General features: G+C 41.6%; 2 protein-coding genes across 3 annotated transcripts; one reads left to right on the top strand and one right to left on the bottom strand.

The window, feature by feature from the left end:
* Nucleotides 1-264: 264 nt before the first annotated feature.
* Nucleotides 265-7349, bottom strand: COIL (coilin). The gene is made up of 7 exons (XM_035342087.1): nt 7048-7349; nt 5656-6850; nt 5222-5308; nt 3710-3757; nt 3041-3116; nt 2044-2132; nt 265-1568 (listed from the first exon to the last, which is right to left on the bottom strand). The coding sequence occupies exons 1-7, from the start codon at nt 7305-7307 to the stop codon at nt 1479-1481; spliced, it is 1845 nt and encodes a 614-aa protein (XP_035197978.1). The 5' UTR covers nt 7308-7349; the 3' UTR covers nt 265-1478.
* On the top strand, nt 7305-18405 carry SCPEP1 (serine carboxypeptidase 1). Of its 2 annotated transcripts, none has more exons than XM_035342089.1 (13): nt 7305-7463; nt 8165-8310; nt 9234-9323; nt 10217-10372; nt 10847-10921; nt 11122-11194; nt 12123-12160; nt 12335-12463; nt 13947-14031; nt 14835-14948; nt 15595-15732; nt 17322-17485; nt 17609-18405. In XM_035342089.1, the coding sequence occupies exons 1-13, from the start codon at nt 7406-7408 to the stop codon at nt 17672-17674; spliced, it is 1332 nt and encodes a 443-aa protein (XP_035197980.1). In that variant the 5' UTR covers nt 7305-7405; the 3' UTR covers nt 17675-18405. The 2 variants fall into 2 exon arrangements, with proteins under 2 accessions (XP_035197980.1, XP_035197982.1); XM_035342091.1 differs by lacking the exon at nt 7305-7463 and adding an exon at nt 7796-7996.
* The last annotated feature ends 219 nt before the right edge of the window (nt 18406-18624 follow it).

An 18624-nucleotide genomic window follows, 5' to 3' on the forward strand; every position in this document is an offset into this window, starting at 1 on the left:
AAATTGTGCACCGAAACAGGAGTTTTGTGCTAACTTGGTAGCAATGGTTAAATAAAACTCAAGCTTTTATCTTCAGAACATCCTTTCTCTGGGGTATATTTGTTTTCAATCATGATCTGTTTCTCACAGGACGCTGTATCTTTACCTTATACCCAAAACATAGAGTAGGCAACGGAACAAGAGGCAAATGCTGCTCTAACAGGCTGTGAAATACTTGCATTTAATATTTGCAGTTTTATAAGAATTCAGAATTAACAATTTCCTTAAAGGACAATCTTTTAATTAATTCTGTCTCCACATGGTTGCGCTGGTATCAGAAGCATTCCCTTTGTCCAGTCTGCAAGTATATCCACATTTAGAATCAGATTTTTAACATAAAACAACAGCAACTAAAGAGAACTGCAACACAAATTAATTTTACTGATAAAAAGCATTTCTTCACAGTGGAGACATTTTAATAGTAACACAAAGGTGTGCAATATTTTAATGTAAACATGCATTAGTCAGAATATATACTAGCTAAACCATGACGTGCAGCTCTTCAGGTTTCTGTTGTACCCAGGTCTGTCTTTTTTTTTTTTTTTTTTAATGTGTTCTGCTTAAGAGTCAACTATCTGAGACATGGAGAGTCTTGAATTTTAAGATTTGCCAAGATGCAAGTACAATACCTTTAGGGCACAAGGTCCTAACTCAACACTGGTATTTAGCAGAGATGTCAATAAATGTACCACTACCACATGATGACCCGTTCTGTGATTAGAAAGGAAAGAAGAGAGTCAGTACAGACACTTCAGCGGCAAAAGGGTTTGCTGAAAAAGGTTTTCAGAGCGCACACAGATTAACACACAGGGACACAGCTTTGTCTAGGACTCCTGTAATACTCCACTGGTTCCAGACAAAATTCTGTTACAAATAGTATTTATCTGCCTTTCAAAATTACAGAAGCTTAAAGTCTGTACATTTTTGTTGACACATCCAAGTGAACCCTGTACACAACTGCAAGGTCATGGCATTTGTATCACTCTCTGCAGCCGTACAGGAAGAGTCACGCATATCAATACTATTTGATTTTTAAATGTTGGTCTTTAATTATCCTTACAGCAAGCTGCCACTGTATGGCAGTTATACTGCTCTAGACAAAACAAGACATTTAAATGGAGCTACTGACAGTACAAGGTCATATTTTGTATTTTTGATCAAACCATTCCAGTTTTACAGCTCACAGTGGTGGGATATGAAAAGTGTGACTAAGATTCTATTTAAAAAATGAAATCTATATTAAAGATTTACTATAATAAACAAAGCATTCTTGTATTACATAAAAAACATATCCTAAGAAAAAGTGTTTTTTTCTTTTGCATCAATTTCATTTCAAAACCATTTATTAAAAATATTCACCAGTGCATCTGCTGCCCTATGAACTCGAAGATAGTATTTCACAAAACAAGTCCATACAATTATTTACATGTATTCACATCTTAGATTGCTCCGTTTTCAATGCCTGATCCGTTAAGTGGAGGCTCAACAATCAGTCTTGGTTCTATCAGCGCATCCCAGCTTTCAGTTATCTGCAGGCAAAATACAGACAATAGTTAGCATGTACAAAGTATACAGGCAGATGTAGTTTTGTTCTACGTTATGCTCTGTCTGGACTTAACAGCAGCACTACTGATCACAGATCAGATTCTTCCTGTGATTTGGTGATCTTAGTGAATCTCAGCCTTCCAGATGCACAAGAAAGACTTCCTCAAAGGAACAACCTTTTAAGAACTGATGCTCTATCTAGACATGATCTTGTTTGTTAGGCGAAACTAAAAGGTTACACTGTCTGATGACGGGTTTTGAATCTAGTTAATTGAAAACATACGCATGAAGTTATTATCTTGTAATCATGTACATTCTTGCTAGAAAGGGCCAATTATTTTTGCTTTCAATCAGATGCATTATTATAAAAGGCATCTCACTGAGACGAACAGTGTCATAAAGCAGGAAGTACATCACCTACGCAAAAAACATGCAGCAGACTTCAAGATATGCACATACCTTTGTATCATGAGGAACAGCGTACTCTATCAGCTCACCTCCATCTGCAGACTGGTAAACCAGATCAAATTTCCCTGGCTCTTTAGCAGCTTTAAAAAAAAAAAAAAAAAAAAGCTTCTTAACTATGAACAAAAAGCAACAGGTTGACATTTTCACCATGTTTAGAAAGCTAGTCAAGCACAGCTGTGTATTTTTTGTTTGTTTTGGTTTGTTTTGTTAGTTTTAAGTGATTAGTCTAAACTGCTGCAATAATTGAGGCTCCAGAGGTTCAGGGAACCACTTGAGCTGTGACATTAGTCTGTATTTATGTTATGCTTTTCCACAACACAGTACCCACACCTCACATTATTAATCCACTTGGTATGAACCCTCTTTAGCGTCTTTTGAGTTTCAAACATATACCATATCAGCAATGTTTGTAACTAACAAAACTCTGAAGGAGAACTGAACTCTACACAACAAAATTAAGGTAATTACCTAGTAAAACTATGCATGAAAAAGATTTGTCAACAACATGCTGCCTAGATTTGAGAAAAATGCTGATATGATAATGATTCATTAGTGCTGGTATAAATGTCAACTGCAGCACACACATCCATATTTCTGGGTCTCTGAAGTGTACTTTGTCATTGTATGGGCTCCGTTTCACATCCAGTGGAGACAGTGGCTTCACTGACTTCACAAATAACAGCATTAGGACCTAAAATGTTCTCTGGAGTTCCATATCATCATTTTAATTCTTCAGGAAATGAAACAGCAATGGAAATGAGTTACTGACTGGAGAAATTTCATTTTGCAAGCATGTATGAGCATTCTCTTCAAGACTAGCAAGTGTCAGAACTTCTTGACTTAAATAGACTTTTTGGAGAGGGAGTTTGGAGGGGGGAAGAAGGTTGAGAAAGAACAGGAGGAGATTGGAAATGCTCATAGAACAGGAAATGTGCCTGAGACTAGTTATTTTTCAAGTGATGCACATGCAGTGTCCCAGGGTACGTACGTTGGCATGTTGAAGATGATAGGATCTCAAGCTCGATCTGTTTTTTATCAGCATTCCAACTGATTATTTTCCCCTCCTTTATAAGGCAACAAGAAAAGAATCTGGTATGATACATCTCAGCACTGGATAACCATTCCACATTGCAACCATTCTGATACTTGATCACAATTAGAAAAATTTAACAGATACATACTTCTATCTCTACATATAAAATCTGCAAGGTATTAACATTTAGCAATCTGCAGTTAGAAGTATCAATAAGGTCAGGATATTGTCACTGTCCTTGTAGTTTACATCAGTACTTTCCAAGAAACCAAGTTATTTCAGTAGGTACTGAGTTTTACTTACACCAATATTAAGAATTTACCTTGACTTCAAAGAGCAGTATACTTGAATACAGCTACATTTTTCTACTTGAAGGTCTGTTTTTCTGTCATCTCTAAAATACTAATGATCGTTAATAATACTTTTTTTTTTTTTTTTTAATAACAGCTTCACCTAGTTTTCAGCTAGCTTTGGGTTTTAGGTTTTAATTTTTACTGCTGCACAAAGAATCATCTGCAGACTCAATCAGGTGAGAAGAAAAATACTATACAACCTCAAAATATTTAAGTCTTATCTCACCTATAATATTTCTTTCAGTGAGTTGAGGGGAAGGAAAAACAATACCTTATAGTCTGAAATTTCAGGACTGTAATTTTCAGTTAGTTCCAAGCGCTGTTGAAAGAAACACAAATAAGTTACAACTTCTTATGATCCTTTAAGATGCCACCTATACCCAGACTTGGCTTCTTCAGCAAGAGGGAGGTGCAAGAACCAAGTCTCCTACTCCTAGATCCTGACACCTATCACAGTCTCAGGCAGTCTTTCAGGACTCACTGCTCCAAAAGATTTCTGTTCAGGTCAGGCTGTGAAATGAGATCAAAGAGAAGGATCCAGTCTCACCAGCTCCAGTGATTTCATTTTTTTCTTTTTTTATTTTGTGGTGAAGTATAATTATTTGTTATTTATGGTAAGCTTTGCAATAATATTTTAGAAACATTATAGAGAGAAATAATAACATAGGGATTTTTTTTTAATAACATATAATTTTAACACCAACTTTCCTTGCACATAGGAGAGGGATAATGCTTCTTTATGTCATTCTTATATTTAAACATAAACCTTGAAACCATCCTCAGGATAGAGAGAAACTTTGAGAAGGTAAAGCCTGAAAGGTCAGTTATTTGTGAACTGATTGGGTGCCAAGTAAGGGAGCCTTTGTACAGGTGTACATGGAAATTCACATCGAAACAACAGTGGACACTTCTTTGCTTGTGCTGTATAAATATAGCAAGTCTAGAGAAATGCATTTAAGATACTGAATAATGGAATCATTTAGGTTGGAAGAGACTTAAGATTAACAAGTCCAACCACAATGTGGAATTGTTAATAATAATAATAATAATAAAAAAACAGGTTATGTTTATTCTTTTTGTGAAGGATTTTAACAAGAGCCAAGATTTTGCCTTATGCCACTGGTGAGCACCGCTCATCTAGATCCCACGATCTGCAACAGTCAGCCAGCACATACCAGGTCAAGAAAACTTTCAGGTCTTTGAATATGAGAGTTTTATTACATCAGTAGAGGCAATGCTCTGTTATCCGGGAAGATGGGAGGCTGGCGCCGCCAGAGAATGGAAAAGCCTGGTGATGCAGATGATTCAAGCACTCTGCAAACACTCAAACTCCTCCCTATCTAATTTCAGGCCAGAATTACCCAGCTCTATTTGTATGCTCAAAACCTTTGTAAAAATCTAAGTCAGAAAATAATTTTTAGGGCCAAGAACAGAAACTGTAATATTTTCTATAGTATGGGAAACTATTAGGTTAGAAGGACAGCAAGAGGAGTGAATGCTTTCAGAGCCTACAAACATTTGGAAGCAGTTCTACATTCTGAACGACTTGTTGAAGTTTAAAAAAAACAGTTTTGAAAGAAGAACAATATTAAAATTAATTTATGGATTCTTAATCCTTATACTTTTAGACTACCAGTCCCTGAACAATGCAAGATCATATTCTGAAGTGTAAGCTTTTGGTTGTCAGGACTGCACCATTTGTATCATATCATGCAAAACTTAAGAGCGACCCAAATGAAGCAATTTTAGCCCAGTAACATTCAGTATTTCAAAAGTTCTTTACCTTAAAGGCAATTCTTTCTCCCACTTGTGGTGGGGCAGCTAGAAGAGGTAATACACTATAGTCTCTCTTGGGGACCTCCACGGCATTCTGCGAAACAAACAATAAACCCAGTGATTTAATTACTGTTTTTATAAAAAGAGAATATAATGTTTGTGATGTAGGAATTGTAAGAAACTCTGAGAATAGTAAGGTACGTATATGAGTGCTTTGAGATAGATAATACAATCTCTTAAGTATGGTTTCATAAATGCTCTCAGGCTGCTAAATGGATACTGTAAACATCAGACTTGCTAAGATCCATCACTAAGTTAAGATCCATCAACCTTTATCCTACTTACTTATTTCTGCTTTTCTAAACTACTCTCACCCTGTACGTTTTTTGTATAGTTAGATCTGCAAGAGAAAGGTGACCAATGACTGCGTAAGTCACTCACCTGGACGAGAAAAGAAGTATTTGTCACAGCTTCGTTTATCTGCCTCTGTTTCTGGCCTTCACTGTTGTAGTTATAGAAGAAGCCAAGGTTTTCTCCTCTCCCACGGCCTCGACCCCTCATCATCCCACGAAACCCACGGCCCCTAGGTCCTCTCCAGAAGTTATCCTCTCCTGTTCCACGCCCCCTTCCACGACCTGGGCTGGCGACCAGTCCTTGAATACTGGTTGGCAATGGTTTAGCACTGTTTCTTACTATGGAATTACTCATTCCAGCATTTGCTGTGGGTTTTTTAATAACAAGTTTTTCTGAATCTGAACTGTCAGATTCTGAAGAGGAAGTCTTTGCTTTGGGAGCACTGGTGGTACTGGCTTTTACAGCTGCTACATTGTTAGGCAATGACTTTTCCTTTGTGGTACTGTCTTGTGCTGGTGCCACTTTCTCATCCTCTGTACTTGAGTCAGAATCCTCACTAGAGGACTGTGATTTTTTAGCAGTCTTACTAACTGCAGTCTTAGTGGATTTTTCAGCTTTAGATTTTACAGTCACTTTATTAGAAACAGCAGCTTTCACCTCAGAGTTTGTAGCAGCTTGGGATTTGTCTCTGGGAAGTGTTGCCACTGCAGGTTTATGGGAAGATTTATTTTTCTTTATATTTAATTCACTGCTGTCGCTGTCAGATGACGTGCTGGAGGAATCTGAAGTTCCCACCCTCTTTTTCCTGGACTCTGTTGTCAATTTTTTGGTGTTATTTTTACCATAATTTAAAGAAAAACTGTCATTTTCCTGTTCTAAAGCCGCCTTTGCTGCAGCAACCTTTGTGTGCTTTCCATCCTTTGTTTTTGTTGCCAACTGCTTCTCCCTCTCCGCTTTTTTAAGCTTTTTAGATCGGTCAGTAGGGCTCTCTTCCTTACCTTCTGTGAGTCTACTCCCACTAACTTCTTCCTTTCTTTTTCGTTTCTTGCGTTTCTTTTGAGAGTCCAAAATATCTAGAGAGGTCTCTTCTCTACAAGAGGAATACTCAGGGTTATGTTTATTCTTCTTCTTTTCCTTTTTATGCCTGTCATCTTCATTCCTAGACAATCCCTCCTCTTTCTGCTTTTGTTTATGCCTTTTTTTGCCTTTGTTTGGTGTATAGGAGAAGTCATCATCCACCTCTTCATCATCACCATCCGCGAGCACCCCTTCCAGCTTCACTCTGCCAACAAGCAGACACCGGGTTAGGTGAGCCTCACGGCACCCTGCGGGCCGTTGGGGCGGGGATGCCCGGCCCGGTACCGTTATAAACCCTGCAGAGCCTGGGGGCGACGACGGCTCCGGCAGGGCCTTCAGGGACCCCCCCCCCCCCCCCCGGGCAGGCTCCGTGCCCGCCCGTACCTCCCTCCCCGGCCGTACCTCAGCGCGTCGTTGTCCCGCACCAGGCGGGCGCTCTCGGTGGGCGGCAGCAGCGCCCCGTCCAAGAAGAGGCTGAGGCGAGCCCGGCGGCTGAAGCCGAACCTGTGGCGGATGATGCTGACGAGGTCGGTGATGAGCCGCGCCTGGCCGGGCTCGAGCAGCAGCCAGCACAGCGCGCAGCCCGGGCTGCCCGGCGGAGGGTGGTCGAACAGCAGCCGCAGGCGAAGAGGGCCGCCGCCGCCGCCGCCGGGCGCCGCCATGTTGCGGCGGGAGGAGGAGGAGGAAGAGGGGAGGAAGGGGAGGGGAGAGGAGGTCGCAGGGGTGGTGCAGCAGCCGCCCGCGTGACAGCGGCGGGAGGATGGCGCCGCGCCGGGCAGGAGCCGTGCTGGGGCTGGGGCTGGCGGCGCTGGCGGCAGGTACGGGGCGGGGGGGTTGGGGAAGGGGCCTCGGTCCTGTGAGGGGACACCGAGCGGGGGCCGTTCAGCCCAGGGAGGAGACTGGGAAGGGATCGCATCGATCTCTGCAAACACCTGAGGGACCGTGGAAAGAGGACGGGGCAAACTCTTCTCGGTGGTGGCCAGTGACGGGACAAGGGGTGACGGGTGTAAAGGGAGCCACGGGAGGTTTCATCGCCACGGGAGGGAGAACTCAAAGGGTTCCGTGACGGAGCGATGGGACAGGCTGCCCAGAGAGGCTGTGGGGTGTCCTTGTCTGGAGATACCCAAACCCGCCTGGATGCCGTCCTGTGCTCTAGGTGACCTTGCTGGGGCTGGGCCAGGTGGCCCCCGGGGGTCCCTGCCCACCGCAGCCGCTCAGTGGCTCGGTGACAATCCTGCCGCAGCGGCTGCCCGGTGCTGTGCCCGCAGCAGCTGGGATGTCAGGCGCTGGGAAGCGAGCGCCTAATTGCACGCCTAACCGCATTCATTGATGGTAAATCAGCCACGGGGGTGGAAGTATGATTCTTATAGTAATTTCTTTAATGGAAGCGCCTCTAATTATCACACCCGAGATTGAAATGTAATGTTGTGGAACAAATCTGGTAGAAAGCCCGCAGCTGAACCTTTTGGACTTAGCTGTTTGTTTGTTTGTTTTATTGAATGTTTGTCTTACCCCCAAGGTGTGGTGCTGAAGCAACCCCAAGAGCCCAAAGAGCTGTGGGGATATGTGCAAGTCCGAAGTAAAGCCCACATGTTCTGGTGGCTCTACTACGCGAACAACCCAACCAAGGACTTCACAGAGCTACCTCTCATCATGTGGCTTCAGGTAAGGCTTAGTAAAAGCACTTAGACAAGAACTTTTTCCATCTGTGCCTGGTTCAGTGTGGTAGGTACTTTACAGCTCGACAGAAATAGTGTTCAAAGCTGTCTGATTCTAATACTTCACGTTGTGAAGGAAGCGTTCAGATTAGCAAGAAATAATGAAAATGTCATTCTGTGATTGTGCGGAGCCCTCAACTACTCTTCGAGTTAAACTGCAGAAATAGCAGCTGTTCTTATCTTTCAAGCAACGTTAGTGCTTTTTGTGCCAGACATGACAAGTACTTAGAAGCGTCACAGCACCTTTCCTGAGGAGTTTACAGCCTAAATGATGTTTAGACGGAGAGTAGATGAAACAATCAGAGATGCAGGATAATTGCTGTAAGGAAACAAGTCAGAGAGACTGTGATTGTTTTAGAGATTGGTTCCATTCAATCACAACTGATAAAAGTCAGTGGTGTGTGCTCCACATTCACTTCCAGTATTACATTTCAGAAATTAATGGCGAATATAATCACTTGATTTGGTCCTTTCCCTTCTGTGTTATTTTTTCAGTGAAATGCACACGTTGTACATGCTGAGAAAAAATAATGACTTGCAAACCTCTGTTCTTAGCGTTTTGTTTTTTTTTTTTTGCACTAGGTATTAAGGGAATAAGGGGAAAGGTTTTCAAACAGCACTCATAGCATGCAACTCATTAGATACTTTCACAACTGGGTGATTGCTTCTCCATTTGGAAATAGCTTGTGTATGCAAAATGAAAGACAATGAGGAAGAGAGCCTTCTTTGTAAGTTAACATGTAGGGCAAAGGACGCTTCTTTAAACACGAGATACATTGTTGTGCTTAGGGGGTTGCTTTTGTTCTCCTGTCTCTCACATCTCTACCATGCTGCCTTCTAATTTACTTGTCATTTGCTGTTTCCCCTTAGGGAGGTCCAGGAGCTTCAGGCTGCGGATTTGGGAACTTTGAAGAGATTGGTCCATTAGACAAAGAAATGAAACCAAGAAATACAACCTGGGTATAGTGGAGAGTTCAGCTTCTAATAATTGATTGAAAAATGTTTGTTGCTTGTGTAGGCAAAAGATTGCTAGGCAAAAACACACACAGAAGAATTTCTATTTAAAATTAAATAGAATTATGATACTTCATCTTAAAATGGTGTGGTTAATAAAAATGGCTTATATGAGTAGCCTTGTTAAGAACTGAAGAATTAGCCTGTTAATTTGATTTGATGGATTTGCTGGCCTTCCATGAATCTGTGAATTGCACATGTCTGAGGAAACGGAGAGCAGGGAAATTCTAGGAGGATGTTATTTCGTTGCTTCATTGCATACACTCATGAAGGCTTTTCTGGGTGGCTGGCAACGTATAACCGAGGGATCATAATTACAAGCCCAGTATCACCTTCAAGGGAAACCAGCTGTAATTATAGCTGCCTATGAAGGTTTATTCAACAGAACATATTTATGCTGTGAGTCAACCGATAGCCTTAACCACTCTGGAGATCGCTAGATCACATGGATGATCTGCCCTTGAAGGACTGGGATTTTTGGGTGCCTTTCCTGTTACAGACTGGAAATAGAAAGACTTTGTTGTACCTCTTGTATGAGCTGTACTGCTCTGAGCCGTGCTAGCTATCTCTGTGCTGATCTATTGATTGCTATGTGTACACTTGTAACTACACAACTTGGCACTATCCGATAGCATGTTTGACATCTGACAGACAAAAGTCCCACCTGTACCATTCCCTGTGTTGGACTTGTACCTAATTTTTCGGCAGGTTCTTTCAGGGTCAGGGATATGGTGACTGTTAGACTTCTGTGCATCACAACCATAGTTTACAGTAGTGGTGCTCTGCTGGACTGTTAGCTGAACTGAGATTTCATAGAAACTCGCTTTCTGCTTGTACAGTTGCAGGCAGCCAGTATCTTGTTTGTGGATAATCCCGTCGGCACTGGATTCAGTTATGTGGATGACTGCAGCTTGTTTGCCAAAAACCTTACCACAGTAGTCTCTGATATGATGGTTTTTCTTAGAGACTTTTTCACGCATAGAACAGAATTCCAGGTAAGTGATTTGAATTATTGATTAGAATCCTATTTTTCTTTGATTTTTAAATAGTTCTCAAAAGGAATTGGTGAACAGGAAACATCTGCTACTAGGTAGCGTGCAGCTGGGGGGAGGCACTGCAGGTATAACTGCCTCTGATTTTTCACAATTTATAACTGGTATCTTGAATATCTGTCTTTGGCACCAGCTAGGTAATCAAAAGGGTGCATTATTGTCTGTTGTGACCTGAGAAGCATGTAGGATCATGACCGTTCCTAGTTCCAAAATACTGAAGTGCCCACTTCAAAACTCCTCCTGGTAATTACACCAGTATGTTGTGGAAATCTTATCTGCAACTTAGAATCAAAAATCTCCAGTGTTGGATAGTGAGAAGTGATAAGCCAGCTCCTGGGTTCTGCGGGATGTGGAAGAGGGTTGGGGGTGTGTTCTGCCCTCTGTCTAACAGGTTCATTATGTGGTTTCTCTCTCCAGACCATCCCATTCTACATATTTTCTGAATCTTATGGAGGTAAAATGGCTGCTGGCATTGCCTTAGCGCTTCATGAGGTATGTAGTTGGGGTGTAGTTTACTTTTCACTTTAAAATGTGGTATTCTACAAATTCTACTATTTCCTGGAATATGCTGTGCCTCTTGCCTACATCAGGTCAATAACCCATTTTTGTTTTTCACATAAAGAAAACTGGTTTAGAGTCATGAATCTCTTGCTAAAAGAAGGCTTGTTTTTATTTTTCCTCTTATTACCAAGGCTGTTCAAAAAGGAAGTATAAAGTGCAATTTTGTTGGGACTGCTCTCGGAGACTCATGGATTTCTCCTTTGGGTACGTTTAAAATCACTTCATGGGTATCTACAGTCAAAAATACCAACCCTGCCTTAAGGGAATTAAATCTCTAGAGAGTCTGGTAAATCAAATCACCAAAAATAAATATTTTAGTATTGCAGGCTGTGATTGAATGTATCTTTTAAATATATCGAAGCCATGAACAGTCTGAGAGCAAAGTCAGTAAGGAGCACTCTTGCATTTTTAGTGAAGTGGTGGTGAAATGTCCTTACAAATCTTTACAGTGTCTGTGGTGTTTTGATAAGAGTACTGCAAATAAAATGTGGCCACCAGATGCTCCACAAGGTTGCAACTGAAGTTTTCTCCCTGTTTTCACAAGGAGACCTTGTGCTAGGGAACTGATGTGCTTGCTGACATGGAGAAGATAGGGTGTGTGTCTGGTGAAGGCCAAGAAAAGAAAACGATTCTTAGTCTTCAGTAAAATTTACAAGGGTAGGCTCCACAGATTCTCTGTGACATGGGACAGTATCAAGCCAACTCCTACCTGTCTTAGAAGGATCATCTGATCCTTGAAACCTTATAAATGATCTTAGAAAACAGATTTGTTCTCTAACTGTTTTTTCCCTGTAATATTTGCAAATAGATCAGTTTAGACTATGCCTAGACTTTGTCCATTTTCTCCCCGTGCTGTAGCAACGTGCTGCAGTAAGAACGCTTTGGTAAGAACATGTCTGTTGCTTTAAATAAATTTCACCGATTAATGTTTATGGCATTGAAGTAGTCTTAATGGTTCTCGAGATTTGTAAGGAGCCTGCTCTGTGGCATGTAAGCTTCAGACTAAAGTGAGCAGACAGTAATTCTTCACTGAGTAACTTATCTCTGTGTTTTTGTCATGACCATTTTTGCTATAATAAAGGAAATCATATGACAAAAATGTAGATGTTTGAAATCTGTTCTGTTTCTTTAGATTCTGTGCTGTCTTGGGGGCCCTATCTTTATAGCACCGTAAGTACCTTAAACTCTTGGTCTTCTGAGAACTTGTACTACCATATAGTATAAACGGAGGTTGATTTTAAGGTTAGCTCTTAATGAGTATAAAATCTCTCATGCATGGAGACTGTTAATGAGAATTTAATGTGGAAATATAATTAAAGCTGTCCTACTGTGTTTCTCTTCTAGTCTCTCCTTGATGATCATGGTCTAGCAGAGGTGACTGCTGTTGCTAAAGAAATAATGGATGCAATAAATAAAAATCAATATGGCCTGGCCACTGAGCTCTGGAGCAAGGCTGAAAGTGTCATTGAAGAGGTAAGATCTTTGAGCAGCATTAATAAATAGCTGGTGCTTGGGAGAGCACCCAATGCCAGGTTTTCCTTTCTACAAGCACTGGGTCGGTGTGCATCCTCCAACCCCTGACCAGTCGCTTCCACCAGTATGTGTTTTATGATACTGCTGGTGTAAAAGAGCTGTTTGTTTGCTGTGCACTGCTGTGTGATTATAAGAGGCAGTGGGAAGAGCAGTCCACACGGGCTTGCGGTATTGCATAAAGGTTTCAACCTGTCACATTATTTAAATAGATGCCTAATTTTTAGCACTCCCCTAGTCCCATTGATTTCTGTAGAACCCACGTTCAACTTGAATGAGCTACGTCTCCTTGAAAGCTTTGTTTTGACTGTTGAAAACTGCATCCAGCAAGGCACGCGTTTCAAGTTTGAATCTTCTATTTAAAAAAGTACAATAGGATCATAAGATGGAAAGGAACGTCAAATTATATGCTGTTACTGTGGGTAAATGCATCTTATTACTTAACAAGTTAAAGCTTTAAAACTAGGTAAAACTTTGTTCTCATTTTTCCTGTTGAAGGGTTGCTCCAAAATTTCAATCTTTCTTGTATTTGTAGTTTTAGTACAAGTAAAATTATGGGTTCCTCAAATTGAAAGACTAATCTTGAGCTGCTTCCCACTCCCCTCTTTCTTTCTCAGTGCTTTGCACATAGTTGGTTTCACTTCTTACTCCTTGGTAGAAACTAGTGGTTCCCATTTTGCCCTTCTCTTCAAACATGTTTGTCTTTCCTTCCGGCTCTGATCGCTGTAAGGGTGCAAGCATTTCAGTTCCAATAGGGTGGCTGTTGTGAGCTCATTCCTAACCTGTGCCTCATAACTATTAAGATTTGACAATTAAGTAAAGCGGAGCTTCAAGAATCTTGAGTAACTTCTCTAATGGCAACAGTGATCACACTTGTCCTTTGGATGTAGTCAGTCTACTGTCTGCATCAGAGCTGTCATTGAATGATTCTCAGACCTCTCGATGTCAGCAGTTCCAAAAGAGGGATGATGGATACCTATCACTACTGTCTTGAGGAGGCATTTGGGATGTTGAAGGGTTGTAGGATGGGAGAATGTTGAGCAAGAGGAAGCATTGGGCTAGACTAGATCTAGCAGAACGGGGAAGTATTTGGAAGTATTGCTTGTAACTATCTCTGTAATGAGTTATGAGAATCTGCAGTCATTTGCAGGCTGTAGAGCTTTCTGTAGCTTCACACCTTTTCTAAAGAAGTAGCATCTCTGGCACAAACCACACGTGAACAACAGACTTGAGAAAACTCTTTACCATTCTCAAAGCAAATGTAGAACCAAAGTTTTTCCATAAATAACTTCCTGATATGTAGACAAGTGGCAGGTCACAGTGTCCTTCATTTAGGCCTTACCTCTTCTTTTCAGAAGGAACTCTGTTCCTGGGATCTGAGAAATGTTTCAGTAACACTGTTACAAAAACTATCTTGTGTTTTCAGAACACAGACAATGTGAACTTTTATAACATCATGACTAAGGAAGTTCCAGAAATGAATGCAAATGAACAAGAAAATCTTCATCTCAGTAAGTTGTATTTAAGTACTTGAGCTTCTGGGGTTCTGGTTGCATTCACATACCATCAACTCCGATAGTGGGAACAGCATCAGTCCTTAAAATGGGACTGTCCTTAAAATGGGACCGTCAGATCCAAAGGATATTCTCCTGAGCAGAACTTGATTGCTCTTGCATAAATAGGGATGAATAGGAAGCAACCCCTGGAGCAACCCCTCTATAGATTAAATCTCCACCTGCATACTGCACAGATTACTCCAAGGAAGTAGTGTAATTGCGACACAGGTTTTATGACCTTTAAGTTACTTCCTGTTAATGCCTTTCATTTGTCTTCAAGCTAGGATATAAAAATGTCCCATTCACGTAAATATTCTGATGAGACTCTCTGGCTTCATGGTGCTTATCTATCTGTGTGAAAATAAGCACATGTACAGAGTTTCTTTCAAGCATTTTCTCTCTTGGCTTCAGCAGGGAAGGTGAACAGCACAGTCAACTCCCTAGAGTAAAGCATTACAACTCTAAAATAACTGGTCTGCTGAGGAGAAGAAACTGCCAGGTGGCTAAAGCAGAAGCTGAAAAAGTACTGTGTTAGCCAAAAGCAGAAATGGATGGTTGGGCTCTTCCTGTTTTATCTCATAACCTAAATAAGGGTTGACTTCAGGAGGTTCTAGTGAAAGTGAACAAATTGTTCTTCATGGTGGTATATTTTCACTAGAAGAGTTTGATGGCTGTGACTGTAACACTGAAAATTGTCATCTATACAGGATGGCTGTTCCAAATGTGCAACTCCTCAAAGCATTTTTTCTCTTTTCCAGTTAGACTTTACCAACGCCATGTCAAAAATATGCATAAGAACAGCCTAAATGAATTGATGAATGGACCCATCAGAAAGAAGCTAAAAATTATTCCTGACTGTGTGAAATGGGGAGGTACTTTCTTATCTTCTAATGTGGATCCAATGAATATATTATTGCCTTCCACTGTATTACAGTCCAAAGGAGGACATTTTATGGTAGTAAGCAGTCAGATTAAATTTTCCTTGTCCTTCATCCTAAGAAGAGGACTTACTCTCACACATGAAAATGTAACAGGCAAACCAGTGATAGTAGATGTGGTTCTGGTTCTGCTGCTTGTATTGGTCTTTAGCCAAGCAGCTAAGAGTTCATGGGTGAAAGATGATCTCCCACATCTCAGCATCTGATATTTGTCCTCAGAGCCTTGCCGAAAGAATTTCTGTCAGTTTTTCTTTGCCAGAAGGCTGGTATCATGAACTGCTGCATGGCGTGGAGGAGAGAAGGGAAAAAACAGAAAGGAAAAGTAAGAAGGACTGATGCCAGCACCCTGTATATGTGTAATAGGAGCCAGAAACAACAGTACTGTGTTAGCTCCAGTGGGAGCATGGCTGCTATCTGGTTCTCTTTAGTTCCTCAGACTGATAAATCACAGGCTCATACTTTGTCCTAGGGCTGGATTTTATGCAGCTACAAACTGTGTTTTGAGACCCCTGGCCAGTTGTTTCTGTCCCAGCTTGGGGATTCATCAGTTAAAATTTGTCTCCTTTCTGATTCTAACCAGGTCAGTCCACAAATGTCTTCGAGAACATGGCTGAGGACTTCATGAAACCTGTCATTGACATTGTTGATCAGCTTTTAGCAGCCAATGTCAATGTTACAGTCTATAACGGGCAGCTGGATCTCATTGTTGACACCATGGGTAAGGGACTTTGTGACTGAGGTCGGGAACAGAACAGGTGATGAGTAGAACATGTCATCACGAGTACCTGGTACCTGGATGTCTTCTGCAAACCTCCTATCTAACTTGCAGTGCTTAAATACTTCAGTCATAAATGAGCAGCTCTTAACGTTTTGCTTACACCCCTGTGAGAGAGGCAATTTCTTTACTTCCATTATAGTATTGGGAAATGGATATGCAACATCAGTACTTTCTTGTTTCAATAAAGCCCATAAGCAGGTAGCTAATAACCCACTGAATTATTCTGGATAGGTGTGTGTACATTAGTACAGTTTTTCATAAAGAGAATAGATGAATAAATATTTGGAGATTGTCCTCTCCTCAGCCTTGAAAATCCTGTCCTGTGGGGCAAAGGCCATATTCTGCTACAGACTGATGCAGAACATGGGTCAGCCTTCTCTGAGCAGCCTGCAGCAGAGAGCATGGTGCCAGATAAGATGCAATTAAGGTGTTGATAATTAGTCCGTGAGGGTGCAGTTGAAGCATGGTCGCATCTGCTGCTCAGTAACATTTGTAGGCACCTGCACATTTTGGCAGGGCTTTGTCCCTTGCTGCTTGCAAGATGCAGGCTTGATGAAGTGGCAGTGTGGGAGCCAGGCCAAGTGTTGCTGGAATGCCTCGTGCTGCCTGTGCTCTCTTCCATTCGCCTTTTCTATTGACGTAGATAACCTGCAGTCACAGGCTGCTTAAACATCTTTTTGTGTTGCGAATGGCTTTATTCTTTGTTTCTCTGCCCACTTAGATATTCACGTGCCCTTCATGAACAACATAGCATTCAATATGTCAGGAAACAGAGCATTTAGGCTGTCAAAACAGATTAGCAGTTAGTGGTGTTCCATTTTATCATATTTTGAGCTAAAATTTAGCCGCAGTTAATGTGTAAATTCTTCCAGTAGCTCAGAGGCAGTCTAAAGATAAGCCTTTTCCCCCCTTGGTGTCCTGGAGTTGGTCTTTTGGCTGTCTTGACTTCCACATCCTCTAGCAGGGATCTGAAAACAGAGAGTCTTTCTTTGGCTCTTCTTGCTGAGTGACTATAACAAACAAAGAAGCAGTTACACATGTGGCAAGGATCAATTTGGATTTCCAAGAGGGGACTGATTCTCTTCCATAGCAGGACATTCAAGGTGTTTGAGCAAAACATGTCAGAATTGGTAGGGTTGCAGAGCCTATAAGAGGTGCGTGTTCGACTTGGCTACCCAAACCTGCCTATTGCTATTGTTGAGCATAAAGATAAAGCTTTTTGCTTCTTTTTTCTTTACGCTTATGAAAAAAATCCAGCTGTTGCTGGGACTACAGCTGGACTGGGAGGGAGTCCAGCAGTGGGTTGGTACCTAGAAGCTGGAAGATTTCCTCCAGTGAACTATAAAGAAGTCACCATAACTCGATTTCACATATATTTTCACTGTTTGCTTTTTCCCTTCTCTCTCCATTGGCTTGCTTCTGCTTGTCCTAAATTGTTTGCAGCCTTGGTCATTTCTCTAGGCATAGCAAAATTGTTTTTAGAATCTGAGCACATGGAAACGTTCTGTTAATTCTCGTATCTCTAACAGGCCAGGAGGCATGGATCCGGAAGCTGAAATGGCCCAGTTTGGACCAGTTCAGCCAACAGAGGTGGAAGGCGCTTTATGTGTCTCCAGAATCCACTGAGACAGCTGCTTTCCACAAGGCCTATGAGAACTTTGCTTTCTTCTGGATTCTTAAGGCTGGGCACATGGTAAATAACAGACCTATTGGGGTAGGATGCGCCGCTACCCGCAAGGAAACCGAGCGTGCATGTATTGTCACTCCCTGCTTCTTTACAGCAGCTGCTTACCATGTGCTCTCATCTCCGTACTAGGTACCGTCTGATCAAGGAGAGATGGCACTGAAAATGGTCAGGATGGTGACCCAACAGAAGCACTAGGGACGGGGAGGCCAGCTGGTATGGCCTCCTGCTGAACGCTGTGTTCCTGCAGAATGTGAGTCCAGAACAAATAAGCCACAGCAGGAACAACTGGTACTTGGACACACAGCTTCTCTGATCTTGATGATGTGTGAAAGCATTTATGAAAAGGCATATTTTTCCTTTAATAAGTTGTTTCTTTTGAATTAGAAAGATGTGATTTGCTGCCTCAATACTGTTTGTAATGACTCTTCCAGAAGGAACTCCTCTGTCATAAACAACTAGCAATAAGCCTTTGCCTTTGTCTTGGAAGGACTTTGTGCTTTTGTAAAAAAGCTGCCCTACCCTAAATGTTCTCGTCTGTTCACAGACCAAGACTAAAACTGATTTGCATCTTGATGGATTAGTTGTGTGTTCCTTTCAGAAAGCAAGCCTTTTTCATGAGGCTGTGGAATGTTCCTTCCTTTGTCCTCGGGCCTCTGCTTGAGCCACCTGGCTGGATTAGAAGCTGAAGACATGAAGTTGGCCAGGATAGAAGACCTGCACAAGAGAGTCTACAGAACATCATCTCAGTGAGATGACGCGCCTGAGTTAGGATCCAGAATTTCCTCAGGCTTCCACCATCCCCCTCCAGAGGAGGATTTGACCTTTTTCATCTGGCCATTTGTTGTTTTCATTCTCTTTTAATGACTCAAGTTTTTTTCCTTGGCTTTAACATCTAAAGCACATCCAGCAAAAATTCCTGCTGGAATTCAGCTCAAGCTCTGTTAATACCATCTTGTACAGAAGAGCGTCCTAATGAACTGAAGCCTCCTACAAGCTTTTGAGCATAGGCTGGAGAGTGAAAAGCAGAATGTCACTAGAACAGTAATAGCATAATTCTGAAAGGTAATAATTTTTAAAAGAAGGCTATACAAACTAGAACCGCTATCTTTAACGCATTTTCTAGATATATTTTTTTAAGTCTTGCA

This window comes from Oxyura jamaicensis, chromosome 18 (assembly GCF_011077185.1).
Source record: "Oxyura jamaicensis isolate SHBP4307 breed ruddy duck chromosome 18, BPBGC_Ojam_1.0, whole genome shotgun sequence".
Lineage (NCBI taxonomy): Eukaryota > Metazoa > Chordata > Aves > Anseriformes > Anatidae > Oxyura > Oxyura jamaicensis.

Coding starts and splice junctions, on each gene's coding strand:
- COIL (XM_035342087.1), bottom strand. CDS start 7,307: ATGGCGGCGCCCGGCGGCGGCGGCGGCGGCCCTCTTCGCCTGCGGCTG. Junction 2,133..3,040: donor ATCATCTTCAACATGCCAAC/GTACGTACCCTG, acceptor TTTTTTTTAAAG/CTGCTAAAGAGCCAGGGAAA. Junction 1,569..2,043: donor CTGTTCCTCATGATACAAAG/GTATGTGCATAT, acceptor TTTTGCCTGCAG/ATAACTGAAAGCTGGGATGC.
- SCPEP1 (XM_035342089.1), top strand. CDS start 7,406: ATGGCGCCGCGCCGGGCAGGAGCCGTGCTGGGGCTGGGGCTGGCGGCG. Junction 11,195..12,122: donor CTCATGGATTTCTCCTTTGG/GTACGTTTAAAA, acceptor CTGTTTCTTTAG/ATTCTGTGCTGTCTTGGGGG. Junction 12,161..12,334: donor GGCCCTATCTTTATAGCACC/GTAAGTACCTTA, acceptor TTTCTCTTCTAG/TCTCTCCTTGATGATCATGG.